Source organism: Rhineura floridana, chromosome 4 (assembly GCF_030035675.1).
Source record: "Rhineura floridana isolate rRhiFlo1 chromosome 4, rRhiFlo1.hap2, whole genome shotgun sequence".
Lineage (NCBI taxonomy): Eukaryota > Metazoa > Chordata > Lepidosauria > Squamata > Rhineuridae > Rhineura > Rhineura floridana.
Genome location: NC_084483.1, coordinates 148,822,957 through 148,848,522, shown reverse-complemented (window position 1 = coordinate 148,848,522; position 25,566 = coordinate 148,822,957). Strand labels below are relative to the sequence as shown.

General features: G+C 41.5%; 1 protein-coding gene across 8 annotated transcripts in view; it reads right to left on the bottom strand.

Annotated features, from left to right (window-relative positions):
* Window positions 1-25,319, bottom strand: part of BIRC6 (baculoviral IAP repeat containing 6) — a 239,623-nt gene extending 214,304 nt beyond the window's left edge. For 7 of the 8 annotated variants that reach the window (XM_061624740.1, XM_061624745.1, XM_061624742.1 and 4 more), the window contains exons 1-8: window positions 24,871-25,319; window positions 17,833-18,014; window positions 8,612-8,749; window positions 6,842-7,035; window positions 6,442-6,553; window positions 4,409-4,491; window positions 1,309-1,531; window positions 1,049-1,209 (exon numbers count right to left, since the gene is read on the bottom strand). In XM_061624740.1, the coding sequence (XP_061480724.1) occupies window positions 1,049-1,209; window positions 1,309-1,531; window positions 4,409-4,491; window positions 6,442-6,553; window positions 6,842-7,035; window positions 8,612-8,749; window positions 17,833-18,014; window positions 24,871-25,129 (1,352 nt within the window). In that variant the 5' untranslated portion in view covers window positions 25,130-25,319. Of the gene's footprint in view, window positions 1-1,048; window positions 1,210-1,308; window positions 1,532-4,408; window positions 4,492-6,441; window positions 6,554-6,841; window positions 7,036-8,611; window positions 8,750-17,832; window positions 18,015-24,522; window positions 24,725-24,870 lie in introns of those variants that run through there. The other variant, XM_061624748.1, reaches the window with a different exon arrangement.
* Window positions 25,320-25,566: the final 247 nt, after the last annotated feature.

Below are 25,566 nucleotides of genomic sequence, written 5' to 3'. Positions count from 1 at the left end.
CTGCCCATGACAGATTAATCTGGTAACACCATACAGCCATGGGGGTGGGGTGGGATAAAATGGTTCCCCACCCATGCTTTATAGCCTTCTTCAAACATCAGTCTCTTGACATATAATGACCTTCAATGGGTAGTAATTGTTCTCTTTTTAAAGCATTTGGCAGACATGTATGAAAATTATGTACAAAGTGTAGTACCTAATATCCCTAAAAACAAATGAGAAAATATGCAATTTGGTGTTTTCAGTTTGAAAAAAAAATGTTTCCAGGAAGACATATTGGAGTTTGTGATGTATGACAAATTGCTGCAAAGCATCACTTTCAAGTGACCGGTGGGGGGGGGGGATTCTCATAGTTTGAACAAACAATTAAGATTTCTTTTTTTCCACTGAAAATAAGACAAGTTTGAAAATGAGTATAATTTAAAGAATCAGTATGTCATTGATTTGGGGATATGAGACAGGTGAAGCTGAGGCAAGACAATGTTCAGGGTAGGATTTAGCTACAGAAAGAAATAGACTCCACTCAGGGATCTTTGGAAGATTTAGCAATGACAGTGAGTATGTCAGGTTGGGGGGAGGGGTTATTTTCATTTGTTTGTTTGTTTATTTATTTGTTTATTAAAATATTTATAAGGCACACTTTCATAAAAGGAAAGGGAAAGGTAACAAGCATCTGGACGCAATGTGGCAAGTAAGAAAAAGACATATCATAGGACATGTAAGGAACTTGCTTGCTTTCCTGACATTCTTTTCAGAGCAGCTCCCCTGACCATATAGAGCAACATTCATACTGGGTTAAATGTGCATTACTATAGAAACCTTTCCCTGTCTGCACTGCATCTTTCTTTGCTCTTCAAAAAATTAAACCACAGTTAAAAATAAAAGCTTCTCCTTCCCTAGAAAGGACTCAAAATCAACACTGGAAAGTAATCTCACTATTCCACAAACTATGGTCACTGTTCAAGCAAATGAGAATATGAATACTCAAGCTGTGAACCATACAGCATTTTCTATGTGCATAGCCAGGTCTGAGCACTTATTAGCTTACCTGTCTCCTTCTAGTTTTGGTATATCTGAACAGCTAGATGAATCTTCTATCCATGCTATTGTTGGTCTCCTTGAGTCGACGCCTGAGCTCTGCTCACCACACAACACAAGCTGCTGTACAATTACTGGATCATAAGCATTGATTTCGAACTTTAAGTGCACCTAAGCAAATTCAAAAACATACAAGAAATTTAGACAGAAATTCACACAGAAATTAACAGCTAGCAAAATTAGCTTTACAAGTCTTAAAAGACAAGATACCTTCATAAGTTTTGAAACATCCCATATACAGATCTTTCCTCGTTTTGTTGCAGCAGCTAAAAAGTGAGGGCAGCTTCCAGATCCAAAGCAGACTATTCTGTCTGTGCCATCTACACAAGGAAACTGTGCTGGACTTGTTGCCAGCGTGACCGAGAGGGGCACATTCTGCGTGTGTTCGCCTTTCACAAATGGGCAGTTTGGGGAATGTCTTTCATGTTCAGACCTTGATGGATTAGAAAGATAAGCATTTAAATGCAGTATCATTAGGTTCTCTCAGTTTTGCTACACACAGGCTAGAATCTTTGGCTCATTAACACACAAAACAAGGGTTACCCTGAGAAGGTTGAAAGATAAAAATTGGAAGCAATTGTCTGTTGTGAGAAAATATTATTTTTGAAATTGCTATGACTTTCAGTATAGGAATTATTATTATTATTTATTTTATTATTTATTAAATTTATATACCGCCCGACTAGCAATAGCTCTCTGGGCGGTGAACATAAAACAGCATAAAAATACAATAAATAACAAAACAATACTAAAATACAAGCAACAATCCAACACAATAAACATTTTTAAAATTAAATCAGTGTAACTTAAAATGCTTCAGAGAATAGGAAGGTTTTGACCTGGCGCCGGAAGGAGAGCAGAGTCGGCGCCAGGCGTACTTCCTCGGGGAGACTGTTCCATAGTTCGGGGGCCACCACTGAGAAGGCCCTAGATCTTGTCATCACCCTCCGGGCCTCCCTGTGAGTTGGAACCCGGAGGAGGGCCTTCGTAGAAGAACGTAGTGCACGGGCCGGTTCATATCGGAAGAGGCGTTCCGCAAGGTATCGTGGTCCCGCACCGTATAAGGCTTTATAGGTTAATACCAACACTTTGAATCTAGCCCGGAAACATATTGGCAACCAGTGCAAGCTGGCCAGAACAGGTGTTATATGCTCGGACCGCTTGGTCCTTGTCAGCAATCTGGCCGCCGCATTTTGCACTAGTTGTAGCTTCCGAACTGTCTTCAAAGGTAGCCCTACGTAAAGCGCATTACAGTAATCCAAACGTGAGGTTACCAGAGCATGTACCACTGATGTAAGGTCCTCTTTACTCAAATAGGGACGTAGCTGGGCTACCAACCGAAGTTGGTAAAACGCATTCCTAACCACCGAGGCTACTTGAGCCTCAAGTGAGAGGGAAGAGTCTAAAAAGACTCCCAGACTACGAACCCGGTCCTTTAGGGGGAGTGTAACCCCGTCCAGGACAGGGTATATATCCACCATCCAATCAGAGAATGAATGCTGCTGACAAATGGCTGTTTTTTCATTCAAAAAGTGTGTGTGTACATATATAGAGATAGATAATTTATACACCACCCTTTGCACAAGCCACAGGGTAGTTTACAATAGGGAAATAGATAAAAATCCACAAAATCCACAAATAAAATCATTTAAATAATAAATCAAACTACTAACAGCAGCAGCAATCTCTTCTCTTCTAAACACCTGCTGAAAAAATGCAGCTTAACTCGCTTTCTAAACCTATAAATAGATGAGGCCAGAGACATCTCAGTTGGGCAGGAGTTCCACAAGCAAGGAACCACCACTGGAAAGGCCGTTTCCTGAGTCTCCACATCACATACGCCATATTGAGGAGGAATGACCTGGAAGGCCTCATCTGCTGATCTTAGACCATGGCAGATCACATATTTGGATCCCAAGCCATTTAGGGCTCTAAACAAAGTAAGCACCTTGAATTGGGCCAAGAAAACAATTGCCAACCAGCATATTTAAGATAACCAGCTATTTTAAGATAAGAGGGATATGCTCACAGCCTACTGCTCCTATCAGCATTCTCGCCACAGCACTACCTGCTAGCTGCAATTTCCAGGCCATCTTCAAGGGAAGCCCCACACAGAGTGTACTAGAGTAGTCCAGCTTGGAGGTTACCAGAGCATAAGTAACCATTGCCAGGCTATTCTCTGCCCAGAATTGCCGTAGCTGGTGTACCAACCAAAGCCAGACACAAACGCTCCTAGCCACCAAGGCCACCTAAGCATTCACTGACAATTATGATGATGATTTATTAAATTTATACCCCCCTTCCTTCCAGAAGGAGCACCCCAAACTACACACAACCTTCTTCAAGGGGAGTGTGATCCCATTAAAAACAGTCACGCAAAACCATCCTCTGAGGTAGAAGTGGAACCACTGCAAAGCTATGCCTCCAATTCCCTCCAATGGCCCAGGTGGATACCATGGTCAATAGTATCAAAAGCCTTGGAGAGGTCACAAAGAATCAAGAAGGTTATACTTCCCCTGTCTCTCTCCTGACAAAGGTAATCAACCAGGGCAACTAAGGTCATTTCAATACCAAAATCTGGACTGAAATTGATCTGTGTAATAAATTTCATCCAAGCATGCCTAAAGTTGCACCACCACCACCTTCTCTGAGCACTTTGGCTAAAAAGTAAATACTGGCAATAGCTATTCAACACTTCCAGGTCCAGGACAGTCCCCTTGAGGAGAGCCCATGCCACCCCTCCTATCTAGCCTCACCTCTATGACTTGGTCTATGACTTGCAAGAAGGGCAAGGGTCAAGAAGATATGTCGTTGGTTGCACACAGTAAAGCAGTTTGTCTGTAGCTTGAGGCCACAATAATTGGAACTGATCCAACAATACTGCTCCTGATGCTATGGACACCTCCAGAGGACTTAACCTGTGGCATCCAGTTCCAAATAAATCAAAGCAACAAATTTGCATAACAAATATGTCACAGCAGGACCCGCTTGTTTCCAATTTTCACTTATGCATAGACAATAACTTCGTAATCACTTGGGTATTACTGGCTTCCTGAATATGTAATGCAGCTTCAAGAAGCATTAGAAGTGTCCATATTTGGGCTACCTTTTAATAGATGGATATTCATTTTACTTTAGTAGGACATTTTTAAGGAAGATTTATTCTATATTTTGAGCCTTTTATTTGTTTTCAGTAATATTACCTGCCTTGCATCCAAGATACAATTACATGTAGACCAAATATAGTATTTTAGATAAGAATGTACAATAACAGAAAGCAAGAAGTATATCTCAAATACTTTATTCTCACCAAGGTTCATCTGTTGGCTCCCAGCACACCAAACACACACTACACGTAAAACACATGGCTCTGTCATCTCCTGATGAGGCAGGCTTGAAGTTGGAGAAGGGAACAGAGAAAAAAATACTGAGTTGAAAAGAAACTATCAACGCTGTAACTAGTTACCTGGGCCATTTAGCATAAATATTGATTTGGAATAAACTGCAGTGAAGACAGTACTTACTTTCAAGTAAACATGCAGAGGATTGTGCTCTGTAACACATATTAACCAGAATCCCCAAAAATGGTGCAACTAGTTCTATGTTCTCAAGGATGTAGCAAAGTAAACCACTTTTGAAAATGGCCAGTTTCAAGAGCACAAAAAAACAAACACATGCCAGGGCATGTGAGACACTAACTCATGGGTAGCCAATGTGGTGGCTTCCAGATATTGATGGATTACAAATGCATTATCTGTGATGAAAACTCCATCCCAATACTGTTAACGCAGGGGCTTTCTGACTGTCTATTTTCAGGATACGCTTTCAGATCAATTTTTCTTCATAGGGACCCTGTACATCTGTCATGCCACTTCCGCATAATGGAGAGTATTTGGGTGTGGCAGTGCCCTAAGTTAATCAAGACTGTCTTGAACAGTCTTGAAGTCTGAGAGAAGGCCTTTTAGATGATGGTACCATGGATGTAGATCTCGCTCTCCTCTAAGATATACCTGATGTGGACTCCTGTGAGTTTTTGATACCGGCTGACAACACACCTGTTCACTGAACACTAATGCCTGTGCCGGTTGTGTTATTATTCCAGTGGTTTCTTGATTGTTGAGGGAGTAATTATATATTTTTCTTGGCGACATCCAATGTCAGTCACACTCACAGTAAATCTATTTAAATCAATGAACTTAAGTAGCTTAAACCCATTAATTTTAATGGATCTACTCCTGTATGACTTAGGCAGATAACATCCATTTGTTTTACTATGTGTACCATACTTTAAATTTTTATGTGCACTGCTCTGGGATTGCTGTTACATGAAGAGGGGTAAATAAATATTTTAAATCAAATAAATAAAACAATGTTGCAGAAAAACGGTGGTGGTGGTGGTGGTAAGCTCTCTTTCTGGTAGGCCTGTATGCCACTGCTCATCTTCTGTTTGAAGGACTACTCTTGGGGCTCCTTGGAAGACAATTTGAAAACCACTGCTATAGCTCAACACTGAACTGGTCGGTCTCATTCAAGAGCAGTAATTAAAGCTTTAAGAAAAGCATACTGCTCTTTGCCGAAGCCAAAGAAAACATTTCCAAATTCCCCACTTCTAAACAAAGGCTATATACAAATATTCCACAACTTCTGATGCTCTACATAAGCTGCAAAAGTAAATATATCTGGAAAGTTTACACATCTATACAAGTGTGAATAATTATTTTTCAAGTAAGTCATTATGTAACAATTTCTCTATCTTTCTATTTTGTGAATTGTCTTGTAACGGCAACCAGACAGAATTACATTTTATAAGTCCAGTTAAGACAACAATTTAAGGCAAGATGGGAGACCTACAAAGCTTAAAACCAACAGATATCCAGCTAATTGTTTCTTTTACACAGATACCATATTTGAACATTTATTTATTTATTTATTATTTAATTTGTATCCCACCCTTCCTCCCAGCAAGAGCCCAGGGCGGCAAACAAAGAGCTAAAAACACTTTTAAACATCATAAAAACAGATCTTAAAACACATTAAGACAAAACAGCGTCAAGAACATTTTTTAAAAAACAACTTTAAAAAAGGGTTAAAAACATTATTAAAAAACATATTAAGCAATTCTAACACAGACGCAGACTGGGATAGGTCTCAACCTAAAAGGTTTGTTGAAAGAGGAAAGTCTTCAAAAGGTGCAGAAAAGATAGCAGAGAAGACAGCCTAGTATTCAAAGGGAATTCCACAGGCTAGGTGCTGCCACACTAAAGGTCCAAAGTTCAGTGCCAAGAGTATATTACTACATAACTGAGAAGACTGACAATGTATAAAAAGTACCAATAGTTTTACCTGATGGTAGAACCCAGCTTGAGCCATGGGATCTGGCTGTGCCCACCTATAACCTACATGAGGCCATGAAGTGAATGTTTCCCGTCTGTTAGCTTCACTATACATTAAAGACCTTAAAAAAGAGAAAATGGAATGAGCAGTTCAGAAAGGATAAGAGGCTGCTTAATTTTTGCAAAACCCCACTCTTGTGTGGGCTCTGCCCTGCCACATAAGAAATATCACCATCCTCTATTTGCAATTTGTTCATGCAGCCAAAGATAACGAACATAAATCCTCCCACCAATACCCTTATATTATTTCTCCAATTCCAGACTAATTCCAAATGTTGTTTGTATGAGGAACATCTGAAAATCACATACACAAAAGAAAGATTGCAACAAATAATCCCCCCACCCCATACCTATCTACTGATCGGCCAGGCCCCACACCAAGTTCAGGTCGTGCACTGGGCAAGAGGTACGATAATCTATCCATCACAGATGAAGCTACAGGTAAGGCAGCGATATTTTGATTTATCTTCTTGAGTTCATTTACAATGGCACTGGCGACAGACTTCAATACATGATGAGGGAGATGGAACATAACTGTTGCCCACTATAGAAGGGGAAAAACATTATAATATTAATTTTTTTAAAACAAAAAAATCAAGTAATGTACAAGGAGCTAACCTCAAGTGCAATAGATATGTATCTCTTTAGGACACAAACAAAATTATACAATATTGTACAAGTGCATCTATCAGCACAGACTGTCCGCTAATATGAGATGGGGGTGAACAAACATTACAGATGGTGACTAATCAGTTCCTTGGAACCTTTACATAGTATGAGACAAGCAAAGGAATATACGTGAAAAGCAAGTATAAATTTTGGAAAACTAAAAATATCACCTTCTAAACTAATATTCAAAATTAATATTGACTTGGATCCTACTTCTAAGTATGCTGGGAAGGGGAACTCCCTGATTTCAAGATTCACAACACGTCATTCTCCAACCCTCAGAAGAGACTTATTACCAGGCACCAAGGGCTGTAGCAGAAAGGGGTTATCTCAATTCAGGGCACTGTCTGTAGCCCTTCCCTATGGCTAAACTCTCTTGCCTTGGGATTCAGGAAAACTCAAAGAGCAAAACAGGAATTGGGCTAATTTCACCAATTAATCCAAATTATAGATTCTGATGGCAACACTTGGAAACAGTTGCTCCTCAAGAACAGGGCAAATATACACCCATGTAGATACTGAAGACTTAACACAGCAGCTGCCCATCTGTTTATTAAGCAATAAGAACATTACCATCAGCTAAGTTACTGGTTCCCAAACGTTTCCCCACGGACCCCTTGAAAATTGCTGACAGTCTTGGCAGACCGCTTCATGATTTTTTTGCCCGTTGTAGCCATTGTAATTCCATAGAATTCACATTTTAATACAATAAAACACAATATAACAAATAAAAGCAGCAATAAAATACAATTAACAATCAATATGAATATTCAATGCAATAGATGTGCTATCTCCCATTTTCAGCCACAAATCCACAGATTTGCTGCGGGCCACCTGAATGAAGCTCACAGACCACAGTTTGGGAACCCCTGAGCAAATTGATAAAGCTCATATCTGAACCCCAGGAAAGTCCCCTTCACACATTTATTGTATGAAGGAGCTCAATATGATATCAAGGAAGGGCTGTGCCTCTGGTCCCATCAAAACACTACACCTACCTATTCAGCCCTCCCCACCCAGGAACTCCTATGCATTAAGCGAAGGTCTAAAGGGGGAGCTGGCTATACTGATGGAAACTTCTTCAGGAACCCAATCACACAGAGATAGCTTCCCAAGTACAGCCAGTTCCCCCATCAGACCTTTGTCCAATGTGCAGAGGCTCAGGGGCAGAGCTGGAGAGGAAGGTACAATGTCGGGGGCATGGCCAGAGCCCCACTTACCCTTAATCCATGAGCCCCTTCACACGATAAATGCATAAATGTGGCTAAAACCCATCACGTTCACCATCCTTTACATGCCACTGTGGCATGAAATTCCATAAGTTATTAAAGTTCAAGCCATGAATGATTCATTACATGCCAACAAAATCTTGTAAAAAACTTCCAACATGGAACAGAAATAGCCAAGAGGCTATTTTTCTTGCATTAAAAAGATCTGAGTGGATCTCTTACCTTTGCAACTTTGTGGTTTGCTGCTGTTTCATGTGAGGTATTTTTTAAGCCATCTTTCAGTTGTGCGAGGAACAAATCATATCCCTCTGTGCTTGAAACATCTACCTTCTCTATGCAAGCAGATAACAGTTGTTGAGCCTAAGATGTGTACAATATGTTAGAAATGTCTAATCAGAAGTTCAGTACTAGTTCAGCATTATTTAATTTCCTACATTTCTACTACCAGGCACTCAAGGAGTCTCACCGAAAAATAAATGATGTACACATTAATTATCAAAGTTCTTATTTTAAAAAAAGCAAGGACTTATCAAAGCTTTGTGGATGCTGGTTTAGGTATAAATCCAATGTATACAAAATTAAGAGATATATTCCATACTGCACAAATAATAAATCTAGATAGCTCTGAGGCACAAGCCACTCAAATCAAAATAGTCTGAGAGAGAGTACCCAGTGGAAAAAATATTAGGATAATCTGATCATATTGGGCTTTTCTTCCTGGCTTGCTGAATAGTTAAAATCTCTTCAACAGCAAGTAGTTTGCTGTTAATAACCAACAGTGTATCTCCCCACAGCAAAGCAACACTGAATGTTATTACACTGTAGTAATCTAAGCATGGCAGTCTCCAGAAAGGGCAGGGGGCAACCCCCACCCCACCAGGGATAGACTGTATTCCCTGGATTCCCAAGCTTTCATTTTAAAAATAGTCTGTAGTCCTTGAAGAACCCAAGTTATGAGGCAAAAAGTGCAGGCACTATTCTGCTCATTTATTTTGTAAAAAGCTATCCTGTTCTAGCCTGTCAGTGTTTTTAGCCAATGAATGAAGTCATAGCAATGGCTGACATTTAGGAAAGGAGATCAAGCCAATTAGACAAAGAGAAGGCTAGAGTGACGCCCGCTATGTAGAGAACAGCATTCTTGCTTCATTTTTAAGCTTTCATGTTGGCCTTCCACAGCGGAGAAGTGATTGCTGTCTTATAGAAAAAAAGTTAGATATCAAGGGTTCTAGTGTAGCTGTAATTGGGCAAGAGGGACCAACACACAAAAGGAAACAGCAAAGATGGAAGTTCAAGATTTTCCTACCTTGGGGCTTATTTCAACCCAACCCCCCAAGTTCGGAAATATTTGAAAAATTACCCTGCCAGCACAAACATAAATTCTATCATTATTATAACTATATTTGAGGGGGTGGGGCTGTGCCTGGAAGAGCATGAGTTACCCCAGATCTGCAAAGTAACCCAGCATCGTTATATCCATTTTGCTGTGAGGAATTGGAGTAGGTTATACCAACCCTGAAGTACAGATTATCCTGATATATGTGTGTGCGTGTTTTGAGGGAAATGTGGAGAGTGAGGGGAGAGAGGGGCCATGAAGTTGATTGCAGCAGCAGTGCAAATAATGGAGGAAGGGAGCCAGGGAAGGATCTGAGGGTTTCAGCATGGGAGGAAAGACATTATCTGGCTGCCAGGTCTATTCTTAAATCAGGGACAGCCAATGTGGTGCCCTTCAGATGGCAGTGGACTACAACTCCCATCATCCCTGACCATTAGTCATACTGGCTGGGACTGATGGAAGTTATCCAACAACATCTTGAGGGCACCATGCGGACTACCGCCGCTGCAGATGAGCAGCAGTCTGCCTACTGAGAAACAACAGAGGGGTTGACTTAACACACTAGTTTCTCAGACATCAGGTCTATCCATGCCTTGCTGCAGCTCAACCATCATATATACAAGAAATGTTCGTGAACCCTAGTTATATTTATTTTATTTGGAGCATGTGCTTCTCCCACCCCAGCAAAATTCCTGAGGATACTCATGAATTTAGCTTCACGTAATTAAAAGATAGATCACCCAAAAGGAAGTCTATTAACAGTGTAAACAAGAGCCAGCCACCTGAAATCCCAAAGGTAGAATTAGGGCTCCAGTTATTCACCAGTGGTTTCCAATCAGGAAGGAGATCCAGCCAGAAGCACAAAGGGCACCCACCAGAAGCGAAAACAATTTACTACCACTTCTAAAAGATTGCCTGGCCTTTGATATTAATAATTACTCATTTGCAGAGGAAGAACATTGGTATTAAAGAAAAACATTTGAGTTACAAAACAGTTGTGGGGGGGGGGACCACAAACACACGAGGCACAGCTTGAATACTAGAAGAGAACAAGATAATAGGGATAAACTAATGCTTTCATTTATTCATCTGAATTTGTAGCCAGGACCGTACTAAATGCTTAGGATAGCATTAACCAGTTAAATCAGCTAAAAACAACCAAAACCAATTAGAAACATACAAAGCTGCCTTAAACCAGGTAAGACCATCAGTCCATCTAATTCAGTATCATCTACACAAAATGGCAACTGCTCTCTAGGGTTTCAGACAGGAGCATTTCTCAATCTTACCTGGGGATATGATAGATCAAACCTGGGAACCTCTGCATTTAAAGCATGAGCATTACTGCTAAGCTACACCATTCTCCCTGCCAAGATCAACAAAAGCCCCACCAAATTATAAAGAAGTTTGAGCCAGTGTGGTGTAGTAGTTAAGGCAGCCTTTCCCAACCAGTGTGCCTCCAGATGCTGTTGGACCACAACTCCCATCAGCCTCAGCCAGCATTGCCAATGGTCAGGAAAGATGGGAATTGTGGTCCAACAACATCTGGAGGCACACTGGTTGGGAAAGGCTGAGTTAAGGTGTTGGACTACGACCTGGGAGACCAGGGTTCGAATCCCCACACAACCATGAAGCTCACTGAGTGACCTTGGGCCAGTCACTGCCTCTCAGCCTCAGACGAAAGCAATGGTGAACCCCCTCTGAATACCGCTTACCATGAAAACTCTATTCAAACGTTGGCTATAAGTCGGGATCGACTTGAAAGTAGTCCATTTCCATTTTTGTATGTATCTAAGTTTGGGATATGGTAATACTGCAAGGCACTTTCAGTTCTAAAAGAGGAAGTAGATTGTGCCTAGTCTTATCTACGGCTGTGACAAACTGAACAGGATTTAGACTGGGGGCAGGGGGCACAGGAGCAACGTTTTCTGGGAGGCTCCTCTGAAGTTCCAATATGCTCCCAATTTCTTCCCCTAAAATGCCCCATTCACAGGGGAGAGTAGCAACCACCAGGTTATCAGAGCTGCAAGGGAGCTCCAGTAAGTGTCACCCCCTGAAATTCACCCTCCCTCACATTTGAAATGTGAAAGAAGGAAGCCAGTTTCACTCTTTTCATCTCCCCACACAATTCAAGCCAGACTGTTATGGTTTGGAAGTTCAGACCATCCAAAACTATACATTCAAGTATTGCCTACTATGCTTAATTGAAAAAATGAAATGGACTGCCTTCAAGTCGATTCCGACTTATGGCGACCCTATGAATAGGGTTTTCATGGTAAGCGGTATTCAGAGGGGGTTTACCATTGCCTCCTCTGAGGCTGAGAGGCAGTGACTGGCTCAAGGTCACCCAGTAAGCTTCATGGCTGTGTGGGGATTCGAACCCTGGTCTCCCAGGTCGTAGTCCAGCACTTTAACCACTACACCACACTGGCTCTCATGCTTAATTAAAAGGTGCCGTTTAATTTATAAAGCCTAAACTTCTTGCATGACCATTTTCCTGTATTATTATTACTTAGACTTGCTAGTCACTTGTTAACCAAATGTTTCCAAGCGACTTACAATACATTAAAAACATAAATATAAAACCATAAAACAGAACAAATAACCCCCATAACAGCCACAGAAAGCTTGGCAGCACACTAAGAACAAAAACAACATCATCTCAGTCTATCAAATGCTTGTGGAAAAAAGATGTTTACCTGACCTTGAAAGATATAAGAAAGGCACCAGGTGGACCTTGCTGGGGACAGCATTCCACAAACAGAGAGCCTTCCTCAGAGGGGGGACCTAGAGAAGGGCCTCAGAAAAAGATCTAAGGGTCCAGGTAGGCTCATATTGGGAGAGGCATTCCAGAAGATATGGGGGTCCTGAGCTGTAAGGAGTTTTATAGGTCAAAATCATATGTTCAACTCAAACCTGTCAACAGGTAGCTGCATTCCTCACTAATTAAAGCTTCCAAACTGTTTTCAAGGTAGCCCCATGTAAAGTGCATTGCGATTGTCCAACCTTTATGTTACCAGAGCATAGATTACTGCAGCCAAGTTATCCCTGTCCAGATACGGTCGTAGTTGGGCCGCCAGCCTAAGCTGATGGAATGCACTCTGTGCCACCAAAGCCACCAATGGCTCACAGACAGCAATGGATCTAGGAGAACCTCCAAGCTACAAACCCGCTCCTTTAGAGGAAGTGTCACCCCATCTAGAGCAGGCCATACACCAAACAAACTGGTCAGAGGAACCACCCACCAACAGCATCTCAGTCTTGTCTGGATTAAAGGTCAGTTTACTGCCCCTCATCCAGTCCATTATCACAACCAAGCATTGATTCAGTACAGCCACTAAAGACCACTAAAGTGGGACAAAAAAGTCTGAAAGTCTGCAGGAGTCAGGGCTGGACAGTCTTAAATTAATGTAAAGCAATAGTTAACATTAACTATAGTTAAATCTGAGACGTCCGGCTAACAATCACTAAAACCCTAAGGCTGCATCCAACAAAGCTGCCCAGTTCATGCAAGGACTTCCATGTACAAAATGGAACTTTCTCTCTTTTCCCTCTCCCATTCCCACCCCCACAATTTGCTCTGGAGGATTGGGAGGAACCCCAGAACAGATTTAGGGGTTGCACAGGGGGAGGGAGAAGTTCCATTGGACATGCAGAAGTCCTTGCAAAACTCGAACAACTTCACTGGATAACTGGTTATGGCGTGGAATCGGCCTTAGTCGCCCTAACAAATGACCTTTAACAGGAGAAGGATGGGGGAGTACAACCCTGTTATTTTTACTTGATCTCAGCAGGTTTTGATACCATTAACCATGGTATCCTTCTGAGTCAACTTGGTGAGATGGGTATCAGAAGCACTGTTTTACAGTGGTTCTGATCATGTCTACAGGGTTGGTTTCAGAGAAAAGCACTGAGTGATTGTCACCCTGGAAATTGTGCTGTGGGATGCCACAGGGTACCATCTTGTCCCCAATGCTATTTAACAACTATATGAAGCAGTTGGAAGTGGTCATTAGGAGATTTGGAGATGAGGTGTCAGCAGTACTCTGATGATACCAAACTCTATTTCTCAGTAACATCTGAATTGGAAGAGGCCATGTAAGCCCTGGACCAGTGTCTGGACTTGGTGGTGGGCGGGTTGAGGGCCAATAAGCCAAGCACAATGGAAGCACTGTGGGTAGGTGCTTCCCAAGTCCAGATAATTGGTCAATTGCCTGCTTTCAATGGGATCATACTCCCTCTGAAAGAGCAGGTTTGGAGTCTGGAGGTGCTCCTGGATCCATTTTTGTCACTAGAAGCTCAGGTGACCTCAGTGGTTAGGAGTGCTTTTTACCAGCTTTGCCTGGTAAGACAGCTGCAGCCATTTCTAGACCAGGATAGCCTGACTACTGTCATCCAGGACTGGTCATCTCCAGGCTGGAATACTGTAATGTACTCTATGTAGGGCTGCCCTTGAGGTTGGTTCAGAAGCTGCAACTGATGCGACTACTCACTGGGGCAGGACATCACCAACACGTTATCCCGCTGCTGACAGAATTGCACTGGTTGACTATAAGCTACCACACCAAGTTCAAAGTGCTGGTTCTGGTGTATAAAAATCTATACAGCTTGGGACCAAGATACCTGAAAGATCATCTTACCCTTTATATACCCAGTCAATCACTGTGCCTCCTGCAGATACCATTTAATCAGGAAGTCTGTTCCGCACAACATAGGAAGCGGACAATTCTCTCCCCATAAATATTAGACAGGTACCATCTCTGTTGTTTTTTCTGTACCTCCTCTTTCAACAAGCCTTAAGCAGAGATCTTATTCTAGTCTGCATCTGTGTTGGAATTGTTTTTAAAGATGTTTTATTTTAAGATGTTTTTTAACATATCTTGTATGTGTTTTTGGTGTTTTATTGCTTGCTTGCTGCCTTGGGCTCCTTCTGGAAGGAAGGGTGGGATATAAATTTAATAATAAATAAAAATAATAAATTAGATACAACCCTTGGTTTATTACATCACACAATAATTAAAAGCACCAGTGAGAGCAGCCGAGTCTTGTGAGCCGTTTTGAGTTTTTTGCTGCTCTTCAATTCCATTGTGTAGCTTTTGGGAGGTGATAGCTCCTTAACCGTAGTTAAGGTCCAGGTTCACGTATAACATTAAGCTATGGTAAAAGTTGAGTAAAGTTTATAAACCGACTACAGACATTGGTTAATGAGCAACCTTTAGCCATAGTTAATAAACCATAGTTCGGCTACTGGGCTGAGTTCACCCATAGCAATAAGTCATGGCTCTGTAAACCATAGTTCAGCGTTATATGCAAACCAGGCCTTCCATTAACCCTCCTGTTGTCATCTGAGACCAGTCCTGTTATCTTCCTCTCAGAAATGCACTGCTTTCAGCAGCTGCTTGAGGGCAAAATAAGAGTGCAATCTGTTTGGTGGGCATTTGCTTTATGTGCGTGGGAATATACACTGAGAGTATATCCCATGATTGGACAGGTTTGGGAAACAGCATGCATTTGGAATTTTTGAACCTTTTTAAAAATGGCACAGTTGGGGAAAAGAATTTCAAAGCTTGAGCATAAAAAAAGCTGGGGTAGATGACCAAAGAAGGGATTTGCGTGAAAAAGGAGATACAAGTGAAATACTTTTAAAATGTAAGCCACATTGAGCCTATGAGATAAGAAGAAATGTACAATGAAAGAAATGTGAACTTCTAAAATATATCTAGGATTCTTAAGTTATTATAATTGTAATCTACCTTGATCAAGCAAGTTAGACATATATTTATAAAAGTAAATATTGTAAAACAAGAGGTATATCAGCAGTAAGGAACTTTTCCTTTCCCTGCTGAACAACCTACCAGGGATCATCCTGCCAGTGGTGATATGGTCCAGACACAAAAAATATGTGGCGCTATGGATGTGACTGGAGGCATGCAAGAGGCAGGTAGACAGCCACCTGTTGGGGATGCTTTAATATGGATTCCTGCACTGAGCAAGGGGTTAGACTCAATGGCCTTATAGGCCCCTTCCAACTCTACTGTTCTATGATTCTATGACTCTTAGCTCTGTACAGTAGGCTACATTCCAGCCATGCAAAATTAAAGGTTTCTACATATGTGCACACACACCCCTCTCTATCCTTTACCCAATAAGCAAGAGGCATTATCATAGTTCAGGAACACATTCCAGCCAGGCAAAAGTATTTGAACAAGGTGTGAAGAGGGGTCAGTAAAGGGTGTAGCCTAGAAAGAGTTCCAAGGACCAGATGGAAAGACTTGGAGTGCTCCATTCAGCCTTCAGGCCTAGGGTTCTCTACCCCTGCGGTATATTACACAGTATATGTGTAACAAGCTATCTGGCACAGCAAGCCAGATTTCAGCTGAACATCAGAAAAAACTTCCTGTTAGAGCAGTACAACAATGGAGTCAATTATCTAGGGAGGTGGTGGGCTCTCCAACATTGGAGGCATTCAAGATGCAGTAGGATTGCCACCTGTCAGGTACGCTTTAACTTGGATTCCTGCATTGAGCAGGGAGTTGGACTCAATGGCTTTAGAGGCCCCTTCCAACTCTACTATACTATGACTGATACAACAAAACACAACAAAAAGTCTTTACTGTACCACAATGTGGACAGATTTGTTGAGGGGTACACTTTTGTACATTAGAGCCCATTTCAGAAGCTTCAAAGATTATTATTATTATTATTATTATTAAGATTTATATTCCACCCTTTCTCCCAGTAGGAGCCCAGGGCGGTTACCTTTAGTTGGCGGCTATAGAGATACAAAGGTATGGGTAGGTTAGTGTACACAGTAGAGCCAAATGACCATGAAATGCAAGAAGTACAAATTCTATGTAAAGCTTAAAATGTATGCAAGATAAGCATAGTAACCATTTACTACAGCAACAATAGTTAATACAATCTTTCCAGCTTTGCTGTGCAAACTTTAAACATATGTAACAGGAGGGGAAACCATCGTTTTGATTGAAACCTAAATTATTATTATTAAACAAATACAAACGAGCTCATGATAAAATTGGTAACCAGGTTTATGTAAAATGTTGTAGTAAAACACAGTGAACCCTGGTAAGTCTGTTAATTTTTACATAGTCCCCCATATCCATGTATCTCAATGTAACTTATTGGGGGCACATTAAGAGCTTGGGAGGTGGGAAAGGGCCAAGAACACATTCTTAATGCAATTTACATAAAAACAAATTACCACCAAGCAATTCTTACTCATTTCAGCCCAAATAGACAACGACCTATTTACATGCACATTCTCTTCCACTAGTGATTTAATGGTGCACTCAGAAAGGTTCACTTAATTCTACAAAGTATAGCAGCAGCTAGTAATTTGTAATTCAAATATTTGCCAAATAGGAAGTGCAGACTTTAAACCAGGGATAAAAAGGTGGATAAACGATGATTTTTTTTAATAATGAACAAAAATTATTTAAACATTAACAGTCTGTCTCTGAAACAGGCCACACACAGAGATTAATAATTTGATCTTAATGATCAGGGACTTCAAAGGCATCTAAACTATATAGGGTTTTAAAAGGCAAGAAGCAGCATCTTAAAATTAGCCTGGAACCAAAGTGGTAACCAAGAGAGCCCTGCGGTATTGGTGTTATATGCTCCTAGACTGATGCTAACACTCATTAGCATCACTAACACCCTCTGGACCAACTGAAGTTTCCAAATCGCTGCAAGTTCAGCTCCATGTACAGTGCATTATATAGTCCAGCTGAGAGGTTACCAAGGCATGTACAAACTGAACATATACAGATGAGGAGCAACTATAGTCTTCTTCCCTGTAGGAGCAGCAGCAGCGACCCTACAATGGATTCTAAACAGCGAATGTGTTTTTAAATTGATTTTGTGTTTTAAAATTTGTATATTTGTTTTTATTGTTTTTAATCACTGTAAACCGCCCAGAGAGCTTCGGCTATGGGGCGGTATATAAATGTAATAAATAAATAAATAAACATACATTATCGCTCTCATACAGACATTTGTAAAATGTTATCCATTAGGCACACAGTTCAAGCACAACTATGGCCTAAAAAAAAATCATACAGTAATAGTAAGAGCTCTAACTGCTTACCTCTGTCACTGGCAATTCAAGCTGAACCACATCATCGTGCTTAGAAACAGGTGTTTGCAGAGCTGTGTCTAACAGCAAAATGCCATTCAAATCTTTCCTACATCCAACTGCATAATCATCCACAAAGATTACTTTATCCACAGCAGAAATATACTGACATTTCACCCGTCCACCTGGCTTAGCTGTAAAGAGTAAAAAGAGAACTATGTTAAAACAGTGATACAACACACCTTAATAGTTTTGAAATAGAAATAATAACCACCCTGCTTTTTTCAAATCAAAAGTAATCAATCTAATTCCAATTAACCATGCCATCATCTGAATTAAACTTACATTCTTTTTTTACCAACAGGATGAGAAAGAAATTCTACTGGCTCCAATTCTAACTATTGTGTATGAAACTCTGCTTCCTAGTCTCCTCTTCCCAAAAGCAAGCCTAAGAAGCCTGACAAGCCAGCCCCAAAACTTGGGATATCTTCAAAAGCATCCTGCAAGGGAGCACAAAGTGCTGCTGCTCCCCCTCCCAATGTGCATCATACATGCCTTTTATTGTAAGCCTAAATGGGCTTTAGATAGCCTCTATTTTTCAGACAGTACTGATTTTGTATTTTGTGACTAATCGGGTTATCTTTTTCAGGAGATTTTTTATTATTTTGGAACACTGATAACCAACCTTTTTTTTTCAAATGCACCAAGTCCACCATATGAGAACACCATTCTGTGGAACAAAGTCATATGCAGCCCACAATGCCTTAATGAAGTTTTGTTGTTTGACAAACACTTTCTACCAGTGCTACATATAACTCCCATGACAACCAGGTTTTAAGATTCAAGCAGTCTCAAAACTTAATCATATTGTTACTTTATCTCATTAAATCTTCTAATAAGCTTTTCAGAAATTGCACACAAATCTCTTACAAAGATGAAATGGAAAACACTTTCATCTGTATCAAGCTCCACATCCCATCAAAATCTTTTGAATATCCCATTACCTAGTCAAAGTGTTAGAGCTCAGCAATCCTCAGCTCTATTCAGTTCAAATCAGCTAGACAGTGGAGAGGGGTTGGAGCATGATGGAATCTTTGCCCATCTCTTGCCCCCGCCCTAACTGACTGGTGCTGACAGCTGCACTCCCCTCAACCCAAACACTTGAGAGGAGTCTGACTGCAATAGATGGGAAGGTGCACAGGAAGGCACCACATGTAAAAAAGGTAAAGGTGTCCCCGCACTTGTAGTGCGAGTCGTTTCCGACTCTTAGGGTGACGTCTTGTGACGTTTACTAGGCAGACCGTATATATGGGGTGGGATTGCCAGTTCCTTCCCCGGCCTTTCTTTACCCCCCAGCATATGCCGGGTACTCATTTTACCGACCACGGATGGATGGAAGACTGAGTGGACCTCAACCCCTTTTACCGGAGATTCAACTTCCTCCTTCCGTTGGAATCGAACTCTGGCCGTGAGCAGAGCTTTCGGCTGCGTTACCACCGTTTACCACTCTGCGCCACGGAGGATCTACATGACATGTAGCCATGGGTTTATGCATCAGATATAAGCGACACTGAGTTTTATGGGACTTACTCACAAAGCATGTAGAGGATTCCAGCCTCAACTAACCTATTGCTCTGTCTGGGCCAAGACTAAGTTCTAAATACCAACCAAACAGTCTAGTTTTATCATAGTTACATTCAAGAAGGCTCAGCCCATTTTGTTGTTGCTTGGGTACAAAGTTTAAGGGTACGTTGGAGGGGCGTGGGGAAGAGAACAGCAAATTTGGAACTAATCCTACATAATAGGTCAACAGCCATAATGGAAAAGTATCATATCGTTTTATTCCGTAGCACTGGAGTCACAAGTGAGGAAGCTCAGATCTCAAAACCAGCAGATATTACTTTCTTCGCTAATGGAGTTTGAACATGAACTCTCCTGCAAATCTTAATGGACAGTAGCAAGTGAGGTGGTGGTGGTCATATGATGTGACACACTTACTAAATATGGTGGATCCAAACTGCATTGGGCTTTCCTGATTAAAACAAGAACTTCAAAGTGTACCTAGAAGATGGCTGATGGCCTCATAGCAGCCACAGAATAAGCTGAAAACAATTCTCTCAGAAAGCAGGCACATGTGCACCAGCTGAAGCTTCTGGACATTTTTTTAATAGGAAGGTCCCATGTACAGTGCATTGAAACAGTTGATTCCTCAGATTACAAAGACATGAAAAATGGTAGGGCAATAGCTGTTATCAAGGAGTGGTGCAACTAGCATATCAAATATAATTAATATAAGGTTCTCAGGCAACAGCTGCCACCTGAGATACCAAAAATAATGATGGTTCAGAAGCACTCCAAGCTGTGAACCAGATCCCTAAAGAAACAACCCCAATTAGGACAAATTCACTCCTCCAAGAGAGCTTCCAAATCTCCACTAAACATTACTCCCATTTTGTCTACATTTAGTTTAAGCTTACTTTTCCTCTTCTACATCTCCCTGGCACTGGCTCAGAACTGAAACCAAAGCTTCTGGAAGCGTGGACATTGAAATATAAAACCCAGTACGATCAGCACACTAGTAACACTTCATTAAAAATTTCTGTAAGACTAGACAATTACCAAATAATTTCTTTCAAAAAGGCTTGCTTTATGTGCAAAAATGTCTACTACACACACACACACACACACAAACACGATAGCATTAATTCCTCCTGAGACAGCAGGCTAAGTGGCTGGAAGCAATAGTTCTCGTTAGTGTCGTATATTGAGGAACACACATAGATTTGTCCACACTGTCAACAGCCAAATTAATGAAAGACATCATTACACTGTTTCTCCAGCTAATTCTGTATTCAGAAAAAAGGGCAGGGAGCCTGGCTTTAAATGCATGTGAATCAGGCTTGCATGCCTGTTGGCCAAGTTTGGCCCCCACAATTAATATGTGGCATGACAGGACTAACACAACGTTGTATAGCAGCCTTCATCAATGTGATGCTCTCCCAGATGTTGTTGACTACAACTCCTATCAGCACATCCATGCTCACTGAGACTAATGGGAGTTGTAGTCCAAAATATTTGGAGGGTATTAGATTGGCAAAGGCTAATTACACCAGATGGAAGCAAAGAATGATCAAGCATATATATAGATATAAGACTATTTTTTAAAAAAGAGAAATACTTTTTATATTTTAGAAAATGCAAGCTTCCTAAAGTACTAGAATTTCACCACCTCTCCACCACACTCTAATTATCTTCCTGTTCTTGACATCAGGTAAAATTGCATGCACTACTCTGTTCAGCGACAATATCCAATGAAGTTCATGTTAAAAATTCTTAAAAGCTGCGTTGTAATTATTCTGTTGCTTGAAAGTATATGAAGTTCTCCTTAAACATGAAGGCAAAGTCAACATCTGTGTAGGTACAATGATGCTGCTTACAAGGTCAAGCTCATCTACACAAAAGAAAACAGCAGAAGTGGGCAGCCAAAAGACTGAAATCTAAACAGCACTTTTCCAGCTAAGCATTCTTACTTAGAAGTGAACCAAGAATATTTTTTCTTCAGGCGAGCCCCTACCCTAACATCAACAGTTTTAATGGCTACATCAAATCACATCTGTCCAAACCCATCACACTCACCAGTTTAGCCCTGAATGAATTCTGGAAGCTAATAAATTATTATTGATATGAGAATGCGGAACTCAGGTTGCCCTATTATTCTTTATTTTGCAGTCACCAACACATCTTAAAAGATGAAGCAATACGGTCTCTTAAAACACACCTGACTAAATGTTTATGAAAGCAAAAGAACTAAGACTATTAAGACTATACTTAGGGATATAACCGCTTACACTGCTGAAGTTCCACTGAAGTCAATGGGACCAGTACACCAGCGTAAAAGGCAATCCTGAAGATGGGCTCAAATGCAGGCCAAATTTTAATGTGTAGTGACTGTCAGGGACATGTGAATCATGACCACGACCTGTATATAAAGTTTAGGACAAAATTAATCCCAAACAGTTGTACTTTAAGAACAAAAAGATATTCCCATGCACGATCATTTTGATAACATTAACATGCATCCCTAAATTACATGTTCTGAGTACTTTCACATTCTTCAAACATTAACTACAAACATCTCTAATTAGGCATTATCTGTTTTTGGATTTTAGTTCCTAGCCCAATGACATAAGACATGACAACAAATTTAAGTAAAAAGGTACACTACAAATATGATAGAACATTATTTTAATTAAAGAAAAAGCAGTTCTTTAATTTTTCTTCAAGACGTGTATAGATATGAAGCTTCAGTGCTGGTTCAGCACTTTTATTCCAGAAATTATTTTCAGTACTTGCCACTCATCTTCTAAATATACTTTCAAAAGCCTGGCAATCTCACTTCTATACATTTACAGAGAAAATGGATAAGCAATCTCAAAGGTCACAAACAAAGATAAGTGAGATGTCAAACATCACAGAGCTTTCTCACCCTCTTTCCTACATCCCATTGAGATCTTGCATCTTATCACAGAGAGAGCTTCTCTTAACCAAGGTTAGTTTGCCCGTCTTTGCTCATCTAGACAGCTTTGCTTCTTTCTTGGTGCATTAGACAAACTCTAGATTTGTTTTGGTTTTCAGTACTCATATTAACATTTAGTCAGTAATTTGGCTAACAAAGGGTTGGAACCAGACTTGCTTGAAGTTGACCTCTAACTCGCCACTTCTATTTATTGATGTTTGGTGATTTCTTTTCTCCCTTATAATCCTCAAAATTCTGCTCTAGAGGGGTGGGGGACCCAGTGGAACATCATGGGATTTGGCACTGAGGGCTGCAGCTAAAGCTATCTCTCCTGCCATCTTCCTCCAGTAGGAGCCTCCACTGGATGGGAAACCTTTCCCCAAACAGAAAAGCCCTTCTGTTCACAGAAAAGATATTCTAGATCCAGCCAAATACCAGCATAGACAAATATCCAGTGTGCACAGTGGGAAATCTAGCCATGTTTAGGAAACATACTACAGTAGGGCCCCGCTTTACAGCGCTTCGCTTTACAGTGTTCCGCTAATACAGCAGTTGTCAATTGCAGAAAGGCCCTGCTCCTACAGCGCTTGTTCCACTTTTACAGCAGTTTTTTGCTCGTCGCGCAACACACACCATTATCTTCAATATGTTCCGCTTTACAGCAGGGGTCCAGAACGTAACCCGCTGTATGAGTGGGGCCCTACTGTATGTGAATATCAGTAGAAAGGAAATAAAATCAGGGTGTTGTCTATTATCAGGCCTAGGATTGCATGAGTGAGCAGAGATTTGAACCCAGCTCTCAGTTCAACACTAGCCATAAGACTGTAATGGATATTTATATATCTTAGTCTCCTTTAACCGTCTCATTTTCTGAACCATTCTTTTCATTACCATCCTAGGTATCTTTAGTTTTTTCCAATTCTGCGTGAAACAAAACAACCAAAACTTACACAAAACACAAGATGTGGTGCACAAACATACAAATGTTATATTTCCCAACTCTTCTTCAGTAACACATTCTATTTTATTTTCTGAGTATTAAAACTATATGCTACAAAAACTGCCAAATGACATTAGAACCTCAAAAATATCCAGAACACATTTTTGTCCAACTGTTTTTGTTATCAAAGAAACTGACATACACAGTTTCAATCAGAAGTAACATGTTCAAAACAATTGTGTTTAGTGGCGACCACATGTTGCTCTTAGGTGCCTTCAAGCCGATTACGATTTCTGGCAACCTTATGAATCAGTGACCTCCAATAGCATCTGTTATAAACCACCCTGTTCAGATCTTGCAAGTTCAGGTTGTGGCTTCCTTTATGGAATCAATCCATCTCGTTTGGTCTTCCTCTTTTTCTACTCGGTTCTGTTTTTCCCAGCATTGTCTTTTCTAGTGAATCATGTCTTCTCATTATGTGCCTAAAGTATGATAGCCTCAGTTTCATCATTTTAGTGTCTAATGGTTTCATTTGTTCTAACACCTAATTATTTGTCTTTTTCGTGGTCCATGGTATCCGCAAAGCTCTCCTCCAACACCACATTTCAATTGAGTTGATTTTTCTCTTATCCACTTCGACACCCTCAAACCCCCTCACCACATTAAGGTGTGCATCCTAGAGGAGGAGTGACCACATAAACCACAACATTTCAGAAGCAGAATAGTGCCACCAGTTCTTCGATACTACCAACTTTAACACAAAACTTAGTTTTCATAACTTAACATAACCAAGAGATAAGCCAAACGTAATTCTTTAAGACCCATGATTGAATTCCTACATGCAAGTACTTTTGGTATCCTTAATGGTGTACAATGCCACACATTTTGGCATGCACAGAGATTGGGTATATACACTGAGAAACCACAGCTAATGGTGACTTCCCAACACATGTAAATGCAGCATACACAATGATATTTCATTTCATTTCCTACAGAGAACAGCTCTCAGCTTCCATCTTTTTGTAAGGAAAGGACTAGGCTTAACCTCACCCCATCTCCCAATCCCAGTTGGTGTAGGCGCTGTCTTTAGGAACTGACTAAGACAGAGAGCGGGAACAACCAAGATTTTAAAGTGAGAGATTTGTGGGTGGGAAAAGAGAAAGCATTATAAAAGAAAAGAAACCCTTTGGAAAGGCCCGGATGACGACTTCGGACACCCGGCCCCCAACTCCACCTACCTACCTACCCATTCGTTCTAACACCCCAGCCGGCTCCGCGTCCTTTTCTGACTTTCGTTCAATTCGAAAGTAAAATAGGCAGTGCAAACGGAAGGGTGAAGAGAAAGAAACCGGCTCGCCTTCGCGCTATATCAGTCAAGAAACGGGAATCCCAGGCCCAGAGCCCAACGGCCACATGAGCAACCCAGCCGAGAAGAACAGAGAAGGAAAAGGGAGACCCCGGAGAAGGGAGACCCCAGAGGAGACTAAACAGTGTCTCCTCCCAGAGCCCCTCCCCCACCAGCTTCCCTCTCCATCCCCAACCCCCGACGCCGCCAGGCCCCGTTTTTAGGCCTGACCCTGCCTCCCCCCCTCACCGTTGAGCGCCGACGCCTGCAGCGTAGCCCCTGAGGTGCCGTCGATGACTTTGATGGCGCCGCGGGCGGTCACGGCCAGGATGGCATTAAGCGCCGGATGGTAACAGAGACTGCAGAGCCCGTCGGCGTCGCAACGAAGGCAGCCGTCCCGCAGCAGCAGCCACTCGCAGAGGCTGGGTCCCGGGCCCGTCGACACCGGCCCCGGCGCCGAGGAACAAGACGCTCCCCCGGCCGCCGCCGCCGCCTCCTCCGCCGCCATCGCGCAGGACAAGAGGCCCGGCGGAGCCGCTCAGTGACAGTCCCGAGAGGAGCCGCCGCCGCCACCACCAGTCAGCATCCGGGTCCGGAGAAAGGGGGAGGGAAAAGGGAGAGGGGGAAGACAGAGAGAGAGAGAAAGGGAGAGAGCCGAACGGTGGTGTCAGAAGGAAGTGACGTGATTACGCCGGATGCGGAATGCCGACAAAAGAGAACCGGCTTCAAAACGTTCAGTGATTAATTGAAGCGAAAGGGTTAAAAGATTTTTTATTTTTATTTTTTTAAAAAACCCTATCCATTCTGAGTGGCCAAAGGAACGCTTCTCGAACTACGTCACTGCCTCAGGAGGCTCCGCCTGATTTCATGTTGTACGCAGTCTGCTTCGGCAGGCTCTGTGTAGCTGAGGTGATTTTGTTTCGTGTCGTTAGGAAGCTTATTTTT